The sequence below is a fragment of the Rhinoderma darwinii genome (genome assembly GCF_050947455.1).
Source record: "Rhinoderma darwinii isolate aRhiDar2 chromosome 2 unlocalized genomic scaffold, aRhiDar2.hap1 SUPER_2_unloc_10, whole genome shotgun sequence".
In the NCBI taxonomy this organism is placed as follows: Eukaryota; Metazoa; Chordata; class Amphibia; order Anura; family Rhinodermatidae; genus Rhinoderma; species Rhinoderma darwinii.
In genome coordinates, this window is record NW_027461675.1 from 227,674 (window position 1) to 252,147 (window position 24,474).

At 41.8% G+C, this 24,474-nt stretch overlaps 1 protein-coding gene and 1 long non-coding RNA gene across 2 annotated transcripts; both read left to right on the top strand.

Moving 5' to 3' along the window:
- The first annotated feature begins 6,575 nt into the window (after positions 1 to 6,575).
- LOC142674704 (phosphatidylinositol polyphosphate 5-phosphatase type IV-like) lies at positions 6,576 to 17,555 on the top strand. The gene is made up of 11 exons (XM_075847215.1): positions 6,576 to 6,635; positions 13,872 to 13,933; positions 14,026 to 14,128; positions 14,317 to 14,408; positions 14,635 to 14,759; positions 15,037 to 15,156; positions 15,598 to 15,693; positions 15,806 to 15,967; positions 16,587 to 16,702; positions 17,107 to 17,243; positions 17,453 to 17,555. The coding sequence occupies exons 1-11, from the start codon at positions 6,576 to 6,578 to the stop codon at positions 17,553 to 17,555; spliced, it is 1,176 nt and encodes a 391-aa protein (XP_075703330.1).
- A 1,549-nt stretch (positions 17,556 to 19,104) lies between these two features.
- On the top strand, positions 19,105 to 19,625 carry LOC142674702 (uncharacterized). The gene is made up of 2 exons (XR_012851806.1): positions 19,105 to 19,188; positions 19,278 to 19,625. It is a non-coding gene; the product is annotated as an uncharacterized LOC142674702 (long non-coding RNA).
- Positions 19,626 to 24,474: the final 4,849 nt, after the last annotated feature.

Here is a 24,474-nt window from a genome sequence, read left to right on the forward strand (position 1 = left end):
ATCAACTGATATATTAACAGCACCGGCAGCGGCTACATCAGCTGCTCCTTCTTCTGTTGTATATACAGAGCGGAAGAACCCATTTAGTAACTCTGCCTTCTCTTGATCCCCTGTGACCAACTCCCCATTACCACTATCTAAGGGTCCTACATGTTCAGACCTGGGCTTTTTTGCATTTATATGCTTGAAGAATTTTTTAGGATTTGTTTTACTGTCCTTGGCCACCTGCCTTTCATTTTGTATTTTTGCTGATTTTATTATCTTTTTACAGATTTTATTAAGCTCTTTATATTTTACAAAGGCTGCAGATGTACCCTCAGATTTGTATTTTTTAAATGCCCTTTTTTTGTCATGTATTGCCCTTTTTACAGAAGGTGTAAGCCATGTGGGGTTTAATTTTAGTCGTTTATACTTGTTACCTGTAGGAATACATTTTGCACTATAATAACTCAAAGTAGATTTGAAAATCTCCCATTTATCATTTGTCCCATTATTTGACATTAGTTCTTCCCAGTCTATATCCTGAATTGCAGCCCTCATCCTGGGGAAATTGGCTTTCTTAAAATTAAATGTTTTTGCCCTCCCAGCCTGCGTTTGTTTTTTACAGTATAGGTAAAATATAACTATATTATGATCACTGTTACCAAGGTTTTCACAAACATTGACATTCCCAACAAGCTCTGCATTATTAGAAATGACCAGATCCAACAGAGCTTCACCTCTAGTCGGGTCTTCCACAAACTGGCACATAAAATTTTCCTGCAACAGGTTGAGGAAATGTCTCCCCTTTGCAGTTGAAGCCGAACCATGACACCAATTAATATCCCGATAATTAAAATCTCCCATTATCACAACAGTACCCGCCTGTGCAGCCCGCTCCATTTGTTTATATATTTGACCTTCTATCTCTTCAGTTATATTGGGGGGTCTATAGATTACACCAAAGTAATTTTTTCAGTGTTTACTTCCCTTTGTAATTCCACCCACAAGGTTTCAACCTCCTCACAGTCTTCACCCTCTAATGTCTCATTTACACTCACCTTCATATCGCTTCTCACATACAGACATACACCACCGCCTTTCCTATTTGCCCTGTCTTTCCGAAACAGTGTAAAACCCTGTAGATTTACAGCCCAGTCATGTGAAGAGTCCAGCCATGTTTCAGCAACACCAACTATATCTATATCTTCTTCCAGTATTAAGGCCTCCAGCTCCCCCATTTTGCTTGCTAGACTTCTGGCATTTGTGAACATACACTTTAAAGAGGCTCTGTCACCAGATTTTGCAACCCCTATCTGCTATTGCAGCAGATAGGCGCTGCAATGTAGATTACAGTAACGTTTTTATTTTTTAAAAACGAGCATTTTTGGCCAAGTTATGACCATTTTTGTAGTTATGCAAATGAGGCTTGCAAAAGTCCAAGTGGGTGTGTTTAAGGGTATGTTCACACGGCCTATTTACGGACGTAAATCGGGCGTTTTTGCCCCGAATTACGTCTGAAAATAGCGCCTCAATAGCGCTGACAAACATCTGCCCATTGAAAGCAATGGGCAGACGTTTGTCTGTTCACACGAGGCGTATATTTACGCGCCGCTGTCAAATGACGGCGCGTAAATAGACGCCCGCGTCAAAGAAGTGACCTGTCACTTCTTTGGCCGTAATTGGAGCCGTTATTCATTGACTCCAATGAATAGCAGCGCTAATTACGGCCGTAATGGACACGGCATTCAAGCGCCTGCACATGCCGGTACGGCTGAAATTACGGGGATGTTTTCAGGCTGAAACATCCCCGTAATTTCAGCCGTAACGGATGCCCTCATGTGAACATACCCTAAAAGTAAAAGTCCAAGTGGGCGTGTATTATGGGCGTACATCGGGGCGTTTTTAATACTTTTGCTAGCTGGGCGTTCTGATGAGAAGTGTCATCCACTTCTCTTCAGAACGCCCAGCTTCTGGCAGTGCAGACACAGCGTGTTCTCGAGAGATCACGCTGTGACGTCACTTCCCCAGGTCCTGCATCGTGTCAGACGAGCGAGGACACATCGGCACCAGAGGCTACAGATGATTCTGCAGCAGCATCAGCAGGTAAGTAGCTACATCGACTTACCTGCTAACGCTGATGCTGCTGCAGAATCAACTGAAGCCTCTGGTGCCGATGTGTCCTCGCTCGTCTGACACGATGCAGGACCTGTGAGTGACGTCACAGATCTGCACTGCCAGAAGCTGGGCGTTCTGAAGAGAAGTGGATGATACTTCTCATCAGAGCGCCCAGCTAGTAAAAGTATTAAAAACGCCCCGATGTACGCACATAATACACGCCCACTTGGACTTTTACTTTTAAACACACCCACTTGGACTTTTGCAAGCCTCATTTGCATAACTACAAAAATGGTCATAACTTGGCCAAAAATGCTCGTTTTTTAAAAATAAAAACGTTACTGTAATCTACATTGCAGCGCCTATCTGCTGCAATAGCAGATAGGGGTTGCAAAATCTGGTGACAGAGCCTCTTTAACTTGCCTTTAAATGTTTCACTTTCAGTATCAGAAATGTGATTATTTGACATTTGGGCCTTTTTATTTTCACTGCTGTTTTGTAACGAAAGGATCTCCTTATCTTGTTGCCTAGTCCTCTCCCCACCGTCTGTTTCTCCCCCCACCAATATAGTCTGACCCCTCTCTAACCTAACTACCCCTTTATTTCCTACATTGGCCTCCCTCCTCAGCCCTAGTTTAAATACTCCGCCACCCCAGCTAGAATTCTCTCCCCCAGCACAGCGGACCCCCTTCCATTTAGGTGCAAATCATCTGCAGAATACAGTTTGTACCCCAATGATGCATGAATGTATGTTTGCATGTATGGTTGCATGTATGTATGTATGTATGTTGTCATGTATGTATGTATGTATATATGTGCATGCATGTTTGCATGTATGTATATATGTGCATGTTTGTATGTATATTTGCATGAATATATATGTATGTATGTATGTTTGCATGTGTGTATGTTTGCATGTATGTAGGTTTGCATGTATGTATGTATGTATGTTTGCATTTATGTATGTTTGTATGTATGTTGTCATAGATGTATGTATGTATGTATGTATGGATGTATGTTGTCATGTATGCATGTATGTATATATGTGCATGTATGTTTGCATGTATGTTGGCATGTATGTATATATGTGCATGTGTGTATGTATATTTGCATGTATATATTTGCATGTATGTATGTTTGCATGTATGTATGTTTGCATGAATGTATGTTTGTATGTATGTTTGCATGTATGTATGTTTGCATGTATGTATGTATGTATGTATGTATGTATGTTGTCATGTATGTATGTATGTATGTATGTATGTATGTTGTTATGTAAGTATTTATGTATGTATGTATATATGTGCATGTATGTTGGCATGTATGTATATATGTGCATGTGTGTATGTATATTTGCATGTATATATTTGCATGTAAGTATGTATGTTTGCATGTGTGTATGTTTGCATGTATGTATGTTTGCATGTTTGTATGTATGTTTGCATGTATGTATGCATGTATGTATGTTTGCATGTATGTATGTTTGCATGTATGTATGTTTGCATGTATGTATGTATGTATGTTGTCATGTATGTATGTATATATGTGAATGTATGTATGTTTGCATTTTTTTTTGCATGTATGTTTGCATGTATGTTTATATATATATGTGCATGTATGTAATTATGTTTGCATGTATTTATGTTTGCATGTATATTTGTGCATGCTTGTATATATGCATGTATGTATGTTTGTTTGTATGTATGTATGTTTTCATGTGTGTGTGTGTATGCATGTATGTATGTATGATAGTTTGCATGTATGTATGTATATATGTGTGTATGTTTGCATGTATGTATATTTGCATGTATATATGTGCATGCTTGTATGTATGTTTGTATATATGCATGTATGTATGTATGTTTGCATGTATGTTTGTTTGTATATATGTCTGTATGGCCATGTATGATACTGTCTGCTGGCGCCCTGTATCTAAGTCAACTTCGCGGCAGGCTTCTATACATGGTATAACCGTCAGTATCACACATTAAACTGAATCTAAGCCTGACAGGTTTGGTGTTTGGACTACGTCGTTTTCGAAGACTACTTAGATGACGGTTTTTTTTTCTACAATAAAATGGTTAATGAGGGTTGTGTTGGGGGTGCTTTATTTCAATAAAATATTTTATCTATATCTTTGTCTTTTTCTTTTCAAATTTTATTACTACCACTTTAGTAATGGCCGCTGTCTGAGTGACAACATCCATTACTAAGGCGAGGCTTAGTGTTAGCCGGTGCAGAGGCTAACACTAACCACCATTATTACCCCGGTACCCACCACCACCAGGGGTGCCGGGAAGAGCCAGGTACGATCCAGTACCCGACCATCTGTTGTGATGGTCGGGCTCTGGGGTGGCCGCAGGCTGGTATTATGAGGCTGGGAAGGGCCAAAAACAGTGGACCTTCCCACCCTTGTAATGCTAGGCTGCTGCTTCTGTGTTGTATCTGGCTGGTTATAAAAGTGGGAGGGACCCCACGTCATTTTTTTTAATTTTTTATTTTTTTTTAAAGACGTGGGGTTCCACCCAATTTATCATAACCAGCCACATACAACAGTGTTATTAGCCTGGGAATGGACAAACCCAGTGGCCCTTCCCACCCATGTAATGCTAGACTGCTGCGGCCTTGTATATGGCTGGTTATTAAAAATGTGGGGGACCCGTCTATTGTTAAATTTGTTAAATTAAAAAAAAAAACGACGTGGGGGTCCCCCCCATTTTTATAACCAGCCCGATACAACACAGCAGCAGCAGCCTAGCATTACAAGGGTGGGAAGGACCACTGTTTTTGGCCCTTCCCAGCCTCATAATACCAGCCTACGGCCGCCCCAGTACCCGACCATCACAACAGATGGTCGGGTACTGGATCGTACCAAGATCTTCCCGGCACCCCTGGTGGTGGTGGGTACCGGGGTAATAATAGGTGGTTAGTGCTAGCCTCTGCACCGGCTAACACTAAGTACCGCCTTAATAATGGACGCTGTCAATCAGCCAACTGTCATTATCTAGGCACTAATAAAGTTTAAAAAAAACACAAAGACAATTCTTTTTTATTGAAATAAGAAATCCCCAACAAAACCCTCGTTAACCATTTTATTAAAATTTGAAAAAACGTAGATCTACGCAGTAGTCCAACGAATCGAAGATGTAGTCCAATCGGTACATCAAAATCTGCAACAACATAAAAAAAACAGTTATCAATGTGAACAATACCAATACTTCTACTCACCTACACACATATATACACGCACACACAAACAAACAACCATACACAAACACACACATATATACACAAACACAACAAGATACACACACACACACACACACACATAAACAGACAAACACACACACATATACACAAACTCACACATATACAAACAAAAACACACATATCCAAACACACACATATACACGAACACACTCATATACACAAACACACACACACACATATACACAAACACATATACACAGTTATACACAAACACAACAAGATATACACAAACACACACATATACACGAACTAACACATATACACAAACACATATACAAACAAAAACACACATACCCAAACACACACATATACACAAATACACACATATACACAAACACATATACACAAACACACACACATAAACACACACCCATATACACACATATACACAAACACACACATATACAAAAACACACACACACAAACATCTACACATAAACATATACACAAATACACCCATAAATACACACACATATACACAAACATATACACAAACACATATACACAAACACACCCATATATACACAAACACACATAAATACACACACACATATACACAAACACACATATAAAAACAAAAACAGACAAAGACACATACCCAATCACACATATATACACAAACACACACATACACAAACACACACACTGTTTCTTTTAAATGCTGCTGGGGAACCCGCTCGATCCACTATATAAGGCTGCGCTACAGTGCAGCATTTAAAAGAAACAGGATCCTGACCTGTCCATAGAGTTTAAGGCAGCACAGAGTATTTCAGGAGATGAGCGTGCAGATTCAGTGCTGCTGTGAACTCTGCTCTTACCATTACGTATCTCTCAGTCTGTTACCTCTCCTCCACTCCTGTCCTCAAGAACACCTTCACATGATTGGCAAGTCACCACGTAATGGTAAGAGCAGAGTTCACAGCAGCACATAGTATTTCAGGAGATGAGCGTGCGGATCTTGTGCGGGGTGGTGACTTGCCAATAATGTGAAGGTGTTATTGAGGACAGGAGTGGAGGAGAGGTAACAGACTGAGCTACGTAATGGTAAGAGCAGAGTTCACAGCAGCACAGAGTATTTCATTAGAGGAGCGTGCAGATTCTATGCTGCTGTGAATTCTGCTCTTACCATTACGTAGCTCTCAGTCTGTTACCTCTCCTCCACTCATGTCCTCAATAACACCTTCACATGATTGGCAAGTCACCACGTAATGGTAAGACCAGAGTTCACAGCAGCACAGAGTATTTCAGGAGATGAGCATGCGGATCTTGTGCGGGGTGGTGACTTGCCAATCATCTGAAGGTGTTATTGAGGACAGGAGTGGAGGAGAGGTAACAGACTGAGCTACGTAAGGGTAAGAGCAGAGTTCACAGCAGCACAGAATCTGCACGCTCCTCTCCTGAAATATTCTGTGCTGCTGTGAACTCTGCTCTTACCATTACGTAGCTCTCAGTCTGTTACCTCTCCTCCACTCCTGTCCTCAAGAACACCTTTAAATGATTGGCAAGTCACCACCCCGCACAAGATCCGCACGCTCATCTCCTGAAATATTCTGTGCTGCTGTGGACTCTGCTCTTACCGTTACGTGGTGACTTGCCAATCATGAAGGTGTTATTGAGGACAGTAGTGGAGGAGAGGTAACAGACTGAGAGCTACGTAATGGTAAGAGCAGAGTTCACAGCAGCACTGAATCTGCACGCTCATCTCCTGAAATACTCTGTGCTGCCTTAAACTCTGTGGACAGGTCAGGATCCTGTTTCTTTTAAATGCTGCACTGTAGCGCAGCCTTATATAGTGGATCGAGCGGGTTGCCTAGCAGCATTTAAAAGAAACAGGATCCTGACCTGTCCACAAAGTTTAAGGCAGCACAGAGTATTTCAGGAGATGAGCACGGCCGGCCACGGGCAGCCATTCGTTTTTGCGAGCCGTGCTCCCATTATGCACACGACCGTAAAAACACCCATTATTGCGGGTCGTAATTACGACCCGCAATAACGGGCTCATAGACTTCTGTTACCCACGGGTACCTTCCCGTTTTCTCACGGGAAGGTGCCCGTTCCATTAAAAAAAATAGAACATGTTCTATTTTACGGGCCGTGCTGCTATAATTATAATGACAGCACGGTTCGCAAAAGCGGCCGGCTGCCCGTGGCCGGCCGTGCCCGGCCGTGCTCGTAATTACGAGTCGTAATTACGAGCACGGCCTGTAAAATGAAAAAATAGAACATGTTCTATGTTTTTAACGGCACGGGCACCTTCCCGTGAGAAAACGGGAAGGTACCCGTGGCTAACAGAAGTCTATGGGCCCGCTATTTCGGGTCGTAATTACGACCCGTAATAACAGGTGTTTTTACGGTCGTGTGCATGAGGCCCCGTAATGACGGGTGGCTACATGTGTGCACCCGTCATTACGACAGCGTTGCTAGGCGACGTCAGTAAATAGTCACTGTCCAGGGTGCTGAAAGAGTTAACTGATCGGCAGTATATGTTTCAGCACCCTGGACAGTGACTACCGATCACAATATAGAGTAACCTGTAAAAAAAAAGACGTTCAAACTTACCGGGAACTCCCTGCTTCCTCCAGTCCGGTCTCCTGGCCGTTGCCTTGGTGACGCGTCCCTCTCGACATCCGGCACGACATTCCTTGATGACGATACAGCCCATGTGAGCGCTGCAGCCAATCACAGGATGCCGCGTCAGAAAAGAAGGTCGGACTGGAGGAAGAAGAGGGACTCGTCCCCAAGACAACGACCAGGTACGTATGAAATGCTTTTTATTTTATTTTTAATCAGCAGCCTCTTTTCTCTATCAGTGATTGATAGAGACAAGTGGCTGCCGATTTGTATAATATTTTTGACCGGGTTCGGTCAAAACGGGTTCGGCCGAACCCGGTGAAGTTCGGATTCGCTGCGAACCAAACTTTTCCAGAAGTTCGGACCGAAACCGGGTTCGGTTGTCCCGGTTCGCTCATCTCTAGTCAAAATGCTCACTATATGCCAAGATGAATTCCTTGTTAGGTGTAGGTTCCAAAATGGGGACTTTTTTGGGGTGTTTCCGTTGTTTTGGCATCGCACCTCTTCAAACCTGACATGGTACATAAAATATAATCTAATAATAAGAAGGCCCCAAGATCCTCTAGGCACTATATTGCTTCTCAGGCCTGTGCTTCAGTAAATTAGCACACTAAAAACTGCAGAATCTGGGCAATAAATATTAAGTTGTGTTTATCTCGTAAAACCTTCCGTGTTACAGAGAAAAAAGGATTAAAAATGTATTTCTGCAAAAAAACCTGAAATTTGTAAATTTCACCCCTACGTTGCTCTAATTCTTGTGAAAGGTCTGTAGAGTTAAGAAAATCTCTAAATGCTGTTTTGAATACTTTGAGGGGTACTGTTTTTAAAATGGAGTGCTTTATGGGGGGTTGTATTGTATGGGCCCCTCAAAGCCACTTCAGAACTGAACTGGTCCCTGTAAAAACAGCCTTTTGAAATTTGTGTGAGAATGTCTGCTAAAGTTCTAAGCCTTGTAACGTCCTAGAAAAATAAAAGGATGTTCAAAAAACTATGCCAATCTAAAATAGAGATATGGGAAATGTTAATTAGTAACTATTTTGTGTGGTATATCCATATGTATTACAAACAGATACATAGAAATTTGTAAAAATTCGCAATTTTCGCAAAATTTTAGTGTTTTTCACAAATAAATACTGAATGTATCTACCAAGTTTTACCAGTAACAAAGTCCAATGTGTCACGAGAGAAGAATCTTACAATCGCTTGGATAGGTAAAAGCATACAAACATTTGCTAAAATAGACATGTTTGGAGGATTGACATGTCCTCATTAAATCCAGTGACTCACAGGTGACGTCTTCGCTGATTGTAGACGTTCTCTTTCCTTTTCTTCCCTTTCCAGCCAAGATTGTTATGACGACTTGCCATAATAAATGCAGAGTCTGCTGCCCAGACTATTTTGGCCGATTGCTTCTGCAGCAATTCCCAGCATTTTAAGTAACAAGAATTAATTCATACCCCAGACCAGACCCCTATATAAATTCAGAATTTAAACAGGACTCCTATATAAATTAAGATTCCAAACCTTACAGCTTTTATAATTCAATTACTAACAAGACCCCTTAATTTTAATGGGACAGGGGTGCAATACCGTGCACAGCCACTAAAAATGTAACAGCACGTGCTAATACGAATGAGAAGGTAAACCATGAAAACAATGAAGAGGCTGCAGCTCTCATACAAGGGTTGCAGACCCTTCAAATAGCTGATCGGCGAGGGTGACAAGAGTCGAACCCACCCCGCTCTAATATTGACAGCCTATCCTAAGTACAGGCCATCAGTTTTAAAAACCCAGATAACCCCTTTGAATAATAAAATTCCTGCTTTCTGCAGCTGTCTCTGTGTACTGTTTGCTGTATATAAATTTATATAACTTCCACTTAGTGCAATGCAACATCCAGTAAATCCATATACAGAAAGCTGCCCTAGTTGTACCTGCAGGCACCCAGAATTTTATTATTTCAATAAAGCTGTGTAAAGGGAAGCAGGGAATGAACTCTCTATCAGAAAAACGGAGCTTGGCTTAGAAAGATAATTGGTGCATTTCTGGGATCACATATAACACCACTAACTTGAGAAATATAGAAACATTTATGCCCGATAAACATTATTATGACAAATTATTCACTTAATTAATGACTAATAAAAGAAACACATTGAACCTTCTACATGCTGTGGATTTCTCAGGTATTAATGGGTTTCATACATACTGTAGTTATATGAGGTTCACTGGCAACCATTGGATGATGAGGACATGAGACATTTGTAAATCACTTAAGCATTTCTTGATGTCGCTCCCTGTCTTTACAGTTTACCTAATGGGCCAGCAATGGTTTTAGGAGTGACCCGGATTAAGGGACCAGGCAGGAATTCTTTGGTCCTCTTGACTTCAAATGCTGCAGAGAATGTGGTATCCATAAAAATATCATGCAGCCATTTTTCATGAATACATCTGGGTGTTGGTCTTCTACCCCCTCTTGGGAGGCCTATGATCTATATACTATTCCAACTTAGTTGGTTCCCGAAGTTATCCGCCTTCTGGTGCCACAGATCTACTTTTTAGAACAGGAGAGCAACTGGCAGAGATTATGTGCAGTTATCTCTGAGCTATTTATGCTGAATACGTTCACATCAGGTCTGACCGTCTCCTCTCAGGATGAATAGATCAATTCTTACCACCTCTTTATTCCCTCGAGAGCTGAGCACAGGAGATGCAGCATGTAGGATGTTCTTACTGGTGCAGAGCCCCAGCACCTTATGAGGGTCTTCAGGTTTTTAGTCATATTTATTACAAAGATTATGTATTTTAATATAATATTAATTGTTTCCTCAATGTCACACAGACAGAAATTATTATCTATCAGATGTTCAGCAGCTGCAGATCCGTCCAGATTGTAATAACTAGACACACACTAAACCAACTGTGAGAGATGAACATTACAAGTTCCATGCACCAAGACTGAACCATATCTCCGACTTTTACAATTTATTATGGGTTTTAATTCTATCCCTGATCTCCTGTCTTGGCAGTACTGGGTAAGAGTCTGTCCACGGAAACATTATGAATATAGAAACTACATTCAAAATATAAATAACAATCAAACATTAAAAATATTGTTAAAGCCATACTGAAATATGCAAATTATGTGTGTGGTCATAAAAGCAGCTCACGCCGGGTATATCTATTGTGATGTCACTACTATTAATGATGGTAAATCTATACTTGAAATATGCAAATTATGGGTGAGGTCATAAAAGCATCTATTGTGATGTCATAGAGCTTGGGTATATGCAATGATGCTGGTCACAGAGCTGTCACTCAGTTGGATGTGACCGGTAAGTTCTCTATCATTTCTCTATCTGTACCTGACTCTGATCGATCCATTATATTAGGAACATTGAATCCATGCCTTCAAGATATGGTTTATTAGAGGTTGTAATATCTTTTTTTGTTTCATTATACAATTGAATTGCTTAAATATCATAGAAAGAACACAGGCTGTAAGAAATGGCAGCCTACATTCAGCCGATAATAGATTTGCAGGGTAACAGCACATCATTTTGGTTCCCTGCAGCCCTGAGAACTTATTTTGTCTCTCGATTGTAAAGGAGAAATTACAGGATGGTGATATTAGGGGACTGTTATGTAGTAAGTCCTTATATTAGTGTAAATTCCCTAAAAATAATTCCATAAATTAACACATTAACACAATGTAATAACATTCAGAATTTTGATCAAGTAATATAAAAAAAACATGTAAAAGCCATTGAAAATGCCATATTAAGATCTGTAAGTTATAACGAGTGTAGTTAGGTAATCCACCTACACTATATGGCCAATAGTATTTGGACACCTCTCCTAATTATTGAGCCAATAATCAGCTGGATGGGTGTAAAACACGTCGCTGTTGAATTTTGGAGCATGGGAAACATGTTCTGTTGAGTAATAAATCACGGTTCACTATCTGGCCATCTAATGGACGAATTTGCGTTTTGTGCCTGCCCGGAGAATGCTACCTACTGGACTGTATAGTGCCTATTATAAAATGGAGTGAAGTTTGTATAATGGTCTGGATTGTTTGTAAGGGGTTGGATTAAATCCCCATTTTTCCAGTAGGGGTTAATAAGACTATTTAAACAATTGTATGCTTCCAACTTTGTGGTAATAGTTTGGGTAAGACCCTTTCCTGTCCTAGTATGACTGTGCCCCTGTGCACAAAGAGGCTCCCTAAAGACATGGTTTGACAAGTTCGATGTGGAGGAACTTGCGTATCTGCACAGAACCCGGACCTCAATCCCAACAAAACCTTTGGAGTGAATTGGAAAGGCAATTGCGAGCCAGACATTTTTGCCCAACATCAGTGTCTCAACCATTGGTGTCCATATACTTTTGGCCATATACTGTAGTGTACCGAGTGTATATCTATTGTGATGTCACCGAGCTTAGGTATAAAGTATAGTGCTGGCCAGAGGGCTGTCATTTATCAGGTGGATGTGATCGGTACGGTAAGTACTTTATCATTGCTACGTCTCTAGAACAGTCTCATCTATCAGTCTCTTTATGAATATTGGATTCTTACATGTAATTCTAGTGTTTGTCGTGTTATTTGTGTTTTTTATTTGGCATACTTATACACTAGGAAATTGCTTAAATAGCAATATTGTGGCCTGTCACATCTGCTCCATAGACAGAATGCAGATTGCAGACAGAAATTGGTGTCTGTATTCTGCTGGTAGATTCATAAAGCAACCACAAAGCAAAGAATGTGAATCTCTGGGAACTTATTATCACACCCTCCAGTTTATAACACCAGTAATTCTCATAATAAATGTTTATAAGGGAATTCATATTTATGAAGTTTAGGTTTTCTGTCTGTAGACTATACTATTTATATATCAGGTCAATCCTGAATATTAGCTGGTATGGCTATGCAACCAACCTACATCAGGTGCCGCTATTGTGATGTCTTGAGATGAGTCTAGATAGCCATGTTTCTTACTGCGTCTATGGTAGTATTGGTTTTATTACAAGATTTAAACTATTTGATGTTTGAATCATGTACATAAATAAATGATTATAAGGAGTATTGCTTTTTTTTTATTTTTTATTTTTTTTAGTAATAAAATATTAGTAAGTCCAGGAATAAACAGCCTAATAGCATTTGTCAGACTAAATTGTAGAAGGATAGGCTAATCCCCTGGAAACGTGTCCTTATTAACAATTGAAATTAATAATTATGTATATAATCATAATAATAATAATAATAACAATAAAAAAGATAACAATAAAAAGTATTTATTACTAACTCCAATTACTTAGGTTCTAAATTCTGGTTATCAATTAATATTAAAAAAAATTCAACCCTTTAAAATGCCATATGGTCAATTTAACAACCAATACATTGTTTCAGCTTCCAAACCTAATACAATGTTATCAACAGGGGCTCCCAGGTCATGTGATCCTCTGACACTTATGATTGACAATATTCTGTTATAGGAATACCCTATTTAATAACTAATTTTTCCAGCTAGTTTCATCACAAGTAACGACTCCCTTATAGTTTTCTGGTCTTTCTAGGTCTTGCTGTTGGATTGACACTGTGTTACTTACTGTGTTGCTTATACGGTTAGCGATTTGTCCTATTTTCGGAGAACTAGAGGCGATTAGTCAAATTCTATCTTGACTGTCTCCTGGTTTTCTACCAAGGACATTGGTGCAGTTTTGCACCCGGGCATTAAACAACCATGCCCTTTTGGAAAAAATCTAAGAAATATCACGTCTCCCAAATTCCTGATGAAGGAAATCTGATGGGAGACATACCAACTATGGAGGAGCCTAACATCTCGCTCCAGAAGTTTTCTGTCATCAAAGATATGGCAGATGAAAAATCCAGCGATCTTAGTCACAGCAAATATTGTGACATTACGTCAAAGAACACCAAGAAGAGCGCATTCAGCCTGCTGACCCGCCTGCGCTCCAAAAATATCCGTAAAAGGTATGTAACTAATAATTCTCATACATTGCTCAGATATCCAGAGCTGTGGTATAACAGTCACTAGATCTTTAATTCTCCCCATATCTTCACAGAAACTTTGGCAGCAGCGCTGTGATCGGCGCTAGAGAACTGGATCGCTATTTCCCAGATAGACGGTTGAGACTATATGTTGCCACCTGGAATATGGAGGGAAAGGTGAGAAGTAATGTACAATATTTATTGTGACCCATCAGTGTGCCCGAGCTCAAGTTGGATGAAATGGGCCAGTAACCATGTCTCTTTAGTTTGTAGTTGAATATCACATAGACAGGTTATATTCTACCCTATGTCAGTTGAGTTGGCGCTCTTTGTATACAATATTAATGTTTGTATATTTTGAACAGGATTACCCGCAAAATGTGGAGGATCTGCTGTTACCATCAGATGATACGAAAGACATTTATGTTATTGGCGTTCAGGAAGGATGTCCAAACAGGTAAGTCTTCTCAGGTTGTCTTACACCAGCCTATGACTGCAGATGGACAGCAGGGCGGCTGATACAAATTCTCTCTCAATGCTCTACTTATTGTATTATCACTCCTTAATTTTCAAAATGTATCCCCAGAGGTTATTATTATATGGAGTGTTGATACAGATGAGTTGAGTATCTTAATCTTGTGTCATTTATTAATATGTAAATCTGAAATTGTGTCTTCTTGTAGACGGGAATGGGAGATAAAATTACAGGAGACCCTTGGACCACACTATGTATTATACCACTCCTCCGGGCTCGGAGTCCTGTATCTCACCATCTTTGTTCGACGGGAACTAATCTGGTTCTGCTCAGGTAAGATTCACATTCCTACGTCTACATAAGAAGTCTTGAATGTAGTCATTAGCTGGAACATCTTATTTAGTTATTAGACTTAGATGCCTAAGAGCTTGGCTCTCAGATTCTTGACTTCTGAGTATTGGAGATCTAAAAGTTCACACCACAGTTACAAAGTATGAAATTATGTTCTAGTAATATTTCCATAGTTTAATTGGAAATAATTGCTATTCCATTGTTGCATGTAGTACTCTTAACCACTGACCCGTCTTTTTGTGTTTAATTTCTTATACAGAGGTAGAGCACACCCATGTAACAACCAGGCTATTCCACCATGTGAAAACTAAAGGAGCCTTGGGTGTTGCCTTCACCGTCTTTGGAACATCTTTCCTTTTTATTAATTCACATCTGAGATGTAAGTATTTACAATATTAATATATGACCATGTACAGTTTTACTTTGTATAAAATTGCTGCTATTTGATAATTAACTGAAATATATGGGATGATATCAAGAGATCTGTACTTATGTTTTGGTAAAAATAAAAGGTTTGTTCCAGTTTGATCAAACTTTTTCTAATCTATCAATCTCATTCTATGTTGTGAGTGGCCAGTAATACAGATACACGCAGGTAGAATTAGTGCAGGAGGGGGTGGCGGCGGCTGGTTTCAGTTGCGCTGCCTCCCCCTCTGAGAGGCAGCAGGGCGGACGGTGCGGCCGTATAATCCCTCACACCCACCCCTCCTCTCCATTAGCGGCGGTGGCGCGCTGCAATGTGTTTTTTTGAAAATAATATGCGATTGGGGCCGCCCATATGATCATCCGCCACTGCTAATATGTATTTTTTTGTTGGCAGTTGGGGCAGTCAACAAGAGGATCCAGGACTATAAAACCATTACTGAGGGTCTCCGTCTGCCTCAAATTATTCCGGAAAGAATCAACTCCAATGCCTGTGAGTATTACTTATGTGGTTGAACCTATGGATCCTTTTATCTCTCTATTTGTCTCCGTTGAGTCTAATGCAGTCATGTGCTATAATTTTTTTATTTATTTTTATTCTACAGTGGACGTCACCAGCCGCTTTGATCGGGTGTTTTGGTTTGGAGACCTCAATTTTCAACTTAAAGAGGACAGAAAAAATGTGGAATCTCTTCTGCAGAAGATCGAAGGAAAAGATATGTCCAGTCTCCTCAAACACGACCATCTGAATGAAGCCAAGAACAATGGTATATTTACTAGTAGACAGATCTCTATCACTCCTCAACCTTCATTAAAGGGGTTCTCCACCTTCTGACAACTGATCACCTATCCACCGGATAGGTCATCAGTATATCATCGGTGCGGGTCCGACACCTGGACGCTGCACCGTTAAGCTGCTCCAGTGGCCTGCGGGCACCGGATGTTATGCCACACAATGCTATGTACGGAGCCGGTAGCAGTTGGCTCCTTACATAGCATAGCTGCCATGATGCATAACTGCAGGTCTGCCTCCTATTCACTTGAATAGGAGCAGAGTTGCAGTACTGCAGCTCGGCTGCAATTCCGTGGCCGGCGCCAACTGCATCCGGCATGTACGTCCGGTGCTCAAAGGCACCGGACCAGCTGATTAGTGCAGGGTCCGGGTGTCGGACCACCACAGATCATGTACTGATGACCTATCTGGTGAGTATGTCATTAGTTGTTAGAAGTTGGAAAACCCCTTTAATACCACAACCACTTCCACAGATTAATACAAATCACTGAAATGATGGTTGATATGTTCCCCAAATTCTTATATAGTGCTAAAATTATCAATTGCTCCTTTTTTTTTTTAATACTGACTACTTTTTTTTCTTTCAACTTAAGGGTCCATATTTCTAGGGTTCAAGGAGCACACCATTGATTTCCTTCCTACATATAAGTTTGACATTGGCACAGACACCTATGATACATCAGCAAAGCAGAGAATTCCATCATATACGGTAAGATATCTTATTTCCAGGTCTACAGAGCTTGAGAGACAATAGAATCCATGGGCCAGAGCACCCATTATATAATGAATCCCCTCCCCCAATGTAATGAATTGTTATTTTTATAGCTGGAAGAGTAATTTCTTATGAACAAAGCTTTCAGTTAATTTTACTTTTATGTAGTGAGTTTGTCATCACAGTTTCCCAGTGTAATATGTCGTTGCCCAGTATGGGTCAAGGATACTTATTTAATGAAATCTGTGTGACCAAGTCAAACCTAAAATGCAATAAAGTCTCAATATTTTGCAATATAAATAAAGTAGGCCCAACATTTAGGTCTGTGTTGTTTTGCAGTTTAATAATCTATTATAATATGATTTCACTAATGATATTTGTTATTTTCATGACCTCTACAGGACAGGGTGTTGTTTAAAAGCCAATGTGAGGGAGATGTGCGAGTCCTGAGATACGACTCTTGCCCTGTTTTGAAGACCTCAGACCACCGACCTGTTTTTGGCATCTTTGAAGTAAAGATCAGGCCCGGTTCAGATGAGTAAGTCATGTTTTCCTCCATGTTGTTGGTATGATACTTTCAGTAGCCGTCATTACTACATGGTCCTTATAGCCAGAGCTCACACTTTGGGGCAGGTGGCTGTACACCTTGGTGACAGTACTGGAGGATTATAGGATGTGAAACTAAGCAAAGTGTGGTTACCTGCTAACATTATCATATGTCTTACATAAATATATTTCTCATTCCAGCATCCCCTTGGCTGGTGGACGCTTTGATCGTAAAATCTATGTAACGGGCATTAGGAGGAAAGGACAAAAAAGTAGCTGCATCTGTTCATGTCCTTACAGGTAAGAGCTTTGTAGTTGTCTATTATGTTTGCGGTGAAAATGTTCTTCCATCTCTTAGGTTTTCCTCTGTATCTGTAATTTATTTTATCAACTAATTTAACTAAAGTGTAAATAAGTATTTTCAATCTTAAAATTCCAACTCCTTGTATTTAGACACGTTTTCATTTCTGAATGAAGGTTGTGGGCTTTGGGGAACAACTTCCCCAACTGTAAGCATGTATGTAGTATAGTACAATGAGTTTCCTAAAGGAACCGGTCATCTGAATGGATGGAACAACTGCATTTTATGATGCATTAGCTTCTAAGCAAAAATGATGGATACAAGAAACATTGCTATTGATGGAAGACATTACTTGGCATCTTGCAGGACTCCTAAGGAACAGTTACAATCTCCGGGGCATAAAACATCGGAATATTAGAAAGTTCCGGTAACATGCTGAAGAGCACAGCTCTAGTATTCGGCACACAGACAAATATGATTCAAAACTTCTTTCGTTTTATTTGTATTGTATTCAAATGCCATGGGCGGAGTGCAACGTTTCGGTCCTAGAAGACCTTCGTCAGGCACTGGAACCCTGTTGGCGTGGATGTATCCTGCTGATGAGCACTGCTGTTCATATCGCGGCTTACCGCTCGTTTTTGGCGCGGTAAGCCGCGATATGAACAGCAGTGCTCATCAGCAGGATACATCCACGCCAACAGGGTTCCAGTGCCTGACGAAGGTCTTCTAGGACCGAAACGTTGCACTCCGCCCATGGCATTTGAATACAATAATGTAGAGGAAGAGTGATCCAGCGCTGATGTTGGTTTAAAAGGGAAGTGAGAGTCCCATGTTTATTAGAAAAAAAATTTGAGTAAAAATGGAACGGGAGACGCAGTCCCAAAGTGCAAGTAGTCAGGGTATATGCCCAAGCCTACGCGTTTCGAACGCGGTCTGCGTTCTTAATCATGGCAATCTTTCTTGCCATGATTAAGAACGCAGACCGCGTTCGAAACGCGTAGGCTTGGGCATATACCCTGACTACTTGCACTTTGGGACTGCGTCTCCCGTTCCATTTTTACTCAAATTTTTTTTCTAATAAACATGGGACTCTCACTTCCCTTTTAAACCAACATCAGCGCTGGATCACTCTTCCTCTACATTATTGTTTCATACCGCGGGCCGTCGCGGGGATCCGATGGACGCTGTTGGAGACGCAGACCGGTGAGCTGGAGGTTCTCTCCCTGTTTCTATTACCCATTTGAATACAATACAAATAAAACAAAAGAAGTTTTGAATCATATTTGTCTGTGTGCCGAATACTTCTCTACATACGATTGGGTTGGGACCCTATTCGTGCACCTCCTATAGGTCTTGTGCACTCTGAACCAATACCGAGCACAGCTCTAGGTCAGACCCACTGCTTGCATCAACCATCTTCAAGGTTTGTAGTGTGACGCCAAGGATCAATTAAGAAATTTATTTACCTCAAATCACCTTAAAAAGTCTTCTAGATTTTGTGTCTGCTAAGAAACACACATTATAGAACATTAATAGCAAATATTTGTCTTGCAGCATAAACATCAATTCCGCAGTACATCTGGCGAGAATAGCGCTCCCTGTCACCGGAGGAGCCACCATCAATGCTGATAGAAAGGTAAGTTCCTCTGGATGTGTCCCCTCTCTATATTTATCAAGCAGCCTGAATGATCAATATTTAATAGGGTTGTGTGCTTCTCCCCCCAGAACAAGTCAGCAGATATCAACAGAACATCAACACCAATAACAACCAAGGGCAGAATCCGCCATCTTACAAGAATTCCAATGGCGAGACTTAACATTTCTACAACATCTGTCACAGAAGAGACATCAATGTGGTCACCAGGGCATCAATATCACCCAGAAGACCAGGTTCAGAACAGGACAATATGTCATCTCTTCTTGTGTCTGTCGAATCCAGATTTTCCACCCCTAACTGATACTACAGTATATACTGTGACATATTCCGTAGTTTTTGCTGGATCTTGTATTACCGTCATCTTTACCATTATATATTTTGATCCACAAAAACCTTAAATAAATCATTAACATCAATCCATAAGTGTGACTGGTAATTGTTATGTGCGCGGCTGCAACTTACACAATACAGAGTGTATGGAACGTGCCGCCATATGTACTGGATTATATACTTTAGGACAAAGAGTGCTAGGAGATGTAAAACATTGATATATTTGATAGTTGCTTAACCACTTAAGGACGCAGCCTAGTTCGGGACTTAGGGCTCAGAGCCCATTTTTCAAATCTGACATATTTAACTTTATGTGGTAATAATGTCGAAATGCTTAAACCTATCCAAGCGATTCTGAGAATGTTTTCTCGTGAGACATTGGGCTTTATGTTAGCTGTAAAATGTTGTTGATATGTTCAGTGTTTATTAATGAAAAATTGCAAAATTTAGAGAAAATGTAGAAAAAATAGAATTTTTCTAAAGTAAAAAATGCATCTGCTTGTAAAACAGATGGTTATACCAACCAAAATATTTACTAGTTCACATTTCCCATAATTCTACTTTAGATTGGCATGATTTTTTGAACATAAACAGCAATTTCTCATATTTTTAAGAAAATTTCAAAAGCCTTTTTTTTAAGGTACCTGTTCAGTTCTGAAGTGGCTTTGAGGCACCTATGTATTAGAAACACCCACAAAACTTCCCGTTTTAAAAACTAGACCCCTCAAAGTATTCAAAACAGCATTTAGAAAGTTTTTTTTAACCCTTTAGGCATTTCACAGGAATTAAAGCAAAGTGGAGGTGAAATTTGCAAATTTCATTTTTCTTGCTGAATTTAATTTTATTCTATTTTTTTCTGTAACACAGGTTTTACCAGAGAAACACTACTAAATATGTATTTTACAGATTCTGCCGTTTTTAGAAATGTCCCACATGTGGCTCTAGTGTGCTCTTGGACTAAAACACAAGCCCCAGAAGCAAAGAAGCACCTAGTGCATTTTGGGGCCTCATTTTTATTAGAATATATTTTAGGCAGCATGCCAGGTTTGAAGAGGTGTTTAGGTGCCAAAAAAGTAGGAATCCCTCAAAAGTGACCCCATTTTGGAAACTGCACCCCTCAAGGAATTCATTTATGGTTGTTGTTACCATTTTGACCCCACAGTTTTTTCACAGAGCGTCTTTGAATTGGGCTGTGAAATTAAAAAGATGAAATGTTTTCCAATAAGATGTCATTTTTGATCAAAATTTCTTATTTTCGCATGGAAAATGCCCCATTTTGTTGCCCAATTTGTCCTGAGTGCGGTAATATCCCATTTGTGGTGATAAACTGCCGTTTGGGCCCATGGGAGGTCTCAGAAGGAAAGAAGCGCTATGTGTTCTTTGGAGTCCAGATTTTGCTGGATTGGTTTTCGGGTGCCATGTCGAATTTGCAGAGCCCCAGAGGTATCAAAGCAATGGAAACCCACCAGAAGTGACCCCATTTTGGAAACTAAACCCCTCAAGGAATTCATTTATGGGTGTTGTGACCATTTAGACCCCACAGTTTATTCTCAGAATTTATTTGAAATGGGCTGTGAATTAAAAAAAATGTGTGATAAACTGGGCCCATGGGAGGGCTAAGAAGGAAAGGACCACCATTTGGCCTACTGGGGATTTTCTGGTACTAAGTCATGTATGCAGAAACCCCTGAGGTACCAGTACAGTTGAAACCCCCGAGAAGTGACCCCGTTTTAAAAACGACACCCCTTAAGGCATTCATCTAGAGGTGTAGTGAGCATTTTGACCCCACAGGTATTGTGTAAAAGATAATGCGCAGCAGATAGTGCAGAGTGAGATTTGCAATTTTCTATACATATATGCCATTTCAGTGTCCGATATATTGTGCCCAGCATGCGCCACCGGAGACATACATCCCATAAACAGTAATGTGGGTTCTCACGGGTACAGCAATACCCTACATGTGGATGTTAACAGCTGCCTGGGCAGACAGCAGGGCCCAGAGTGTAAAGATGAGGGGGATAAGCTGTGCGGAGTGCATCATGGTAAGTAAAACTGGGGTAGATTGAAAATCAAGGGATGTATGATACATTTTAAAACACTTTCATACAGAGCCCTGGTTTTTCGGGACACGTGTCATATTGATATATTGTGTCTTACCCTATCCCCCTCTTATAGCATACTTTGCACTTCTTTTGACTTTTTCCCTTCTTGCCAGTTTGGGGAACTCCTCCTGGAAAGTATTGCCCTGGTACGATGTGTGTTGCCTTGCTTCCAGAAGTACTTGGTGCCCCCCTTCATGGTCCCTAAAGATTAGGTTCTTGATAACCACCTCTTGAAATTCCAGGAAAGTTCCCATCTGGCCTTTACATCGATGTAGTAGGTACGCATTAAACAATGCAATCTGAATGATGTGCACGGCCAGCTTCTTATACCACACCGCATGGCGCTGTAGGGCTTCAGGACTTGATCTGACAAGTCCACCCCTCCCATGCACCTATTGTAGTCCAGGATGCAGTCTGGTTTGGGGCTCTCTGTACTGGTACCTCGTACAGGTACATGGGCACTGGTATGGCCATGTATTGTTGTCAATACAACGACATCTCTCTTGTCCTTGTACTTAACACACAATATGTTGCTGCTAGAATGTGCCCTGCTTCCACCCCTTCTTGTTTGCCCAAGCAGTGTCTTAGGGAGGTGTAATGTCAGGATAGGGAGACAGACAGGTGAGCCCTAATCTATCCGCCACTCAGACCCTGCCTACTTTCACAGCCCGTCCTAGGCGACGGTGTACAAATGGGCGACGGTCCATATGCTCAATATGTGCACGACAGACAAACAAGACAAGGGTACACAAAAGCAAAGGGAAGTGGGGCAGTTGTCCACGGCAAAACCGTGAGCAACAGAGTAGTGGATGAGCCGAGTCAAACCAGGAGTGTACGTGTTAACAAATGCAGAGCAGGAGAATAGTCAGTCAAGCCAGGGTCAATATGAAGCAGAGGTCAATGGTAACAGCAGAAACAGCAGAGCCAGGAAACAAGAGAATCACAGGCAAAGGACAAGCATCAAATGAAGTTATAAGTAGACCAAGGGCGGGAGCTAGAACCGTCTGGCCAGGCTGCGATAGGCTCTCCCACTCCTCAGCCTACCAGCCTGAGTGGTAGCAGATCGAGTCACTCTAGCAGACCTAGACACAGATGCAGGCTTATTAACCACGGGCATTGACACAGAAGCTGTGTCAGGCAAATCCTTCACAGGAGGCCTCTCCGATTTCTTCTAGCAGTGCCGCATGCCACAGTACTTCTGGAAGCGAGGCACTTGAAGAGTAGGACGCTGGTATAAAAATTATCCAGTTAGAGGTGGTAAACCTGGTCCAGCAGTGGGTGCACCAAATCCCACCCAATTTTTGCGTTAACTCCCAGTAAGGGGGGGCATTCTAAGGGCTGAATACTGCTGTCCTTGTAAGTATACCCTGATGCACTCTCGCACAACTTATACATCTTCACGCCATACCTTGCCCTCTTACACGGCAGGTACTGGTGGAATTGAAGCCTCCTGTTAGGGATCTGCCAGGTACTTCATCTAGCTATACTCCTGGGATTAATCAATCCACACCTGAGGCCAGACCTGCTCGACTGACACCATCTCCCACCAACCAGGGTGGCAGGCTCAGGAGTGGGAGAGCCTATCGCGGCCTGGTCTCTCGGAGTTAGCTCCGCCCCCTGCCCTTTATTACCTGCCCTGTGCTCTCCCTCAGTGCTTGTAATTCTTTTGGATTCCTGGCCCCACTGCTGCTTGCTCCAGCCTGCTTCTGCCGTGCTTCTGCCTTGCTGCAGTTCTGCTTTACCTGCTTGCTTGCCCTGGCTTGCTTCTGTCTCCGTGCCTGCTCGGGTGTACTCACTTCGTCCTGGTCCTGACTGTTCGTTCGCCGCCCCGTTTCCTCGTGGCGTTCCGTGGCTACTGCCCCTTCCCTTGCGTGTTCCCTGTTTGTCTTCCTGTGCACTTAGCCAGCGTAGGGACCGCCGCCCAGTTGTACCTCGTCGCCTAGGGCGGGTCGTTGCAAGTAGGCAGGGACAGGGCAGTGGGTAGATTAGGGCTCACTTTCCCTTCACCTCCTTCCTGCCATTACATAATTACAAGCCCTTACCTAGTCTACCATTTCTCCTACGCTGACGCTATCATGGACCCCCTTGAGACCCTGACCCAGCAGATGCAGGGCCTCTCCCTACAGGTCCAGGCCCTGGCCCAAAGAGTCAATCAGGGTGACGCTGCTTTAGTAGTACCCCTCACCTCACCTCTAGAACCCGACCTCAAGTTACCTGACCGGTTTTCAGGGGACCGTAAGACGTTTCTCTCCTTCCGGGAGAGTTGCAGACTGTATTTCCGCCTAAAGCCCCACTCCTCAGGTTCCGAGAACCAGCGGGTGGGTATCATCATATCCCGACTCCAGGAAGGGCCCCAAGAGTGGGCCTTCTCCTTGGCTCCTGACGCCCCTGAACTTTCCTCTGTTGATCGTTTTTTCTCTGCCCTCGGACTCATTTACGACGAGACTGACAGGACTGCTTTAGCCGAGAGTCAGCTGGTGACCTTACGTCAGGGTAGGAGACCGGTTGAGGAATACTGTTCTGATTTTAGGAAGTGGTGCGTAGCTTCTCAGTGGAACGATCCGGCCCTAAGGTGCCAGTTTAGGTTAGGATTATCTGACGCCCTGAAGGATCTGCTGGTTAGCTACCCCTCGCCTGACTCCCTTGACCAGGTTATGGCCCTAGCAGTACGACTTGACCGACGTCTCAGGGAACGTCAGCTAGAACGCTTCAGTGTGCTCCCCTCTGACTTTTCTGTGATTCCCCCCGAGGTCCCGTCTCCTCGCCCCTCCACGGAGGACTCGGAGGTACCTATGCAACTCGGGGCCTCCATGTCCCCTCGACAACGTAGAGA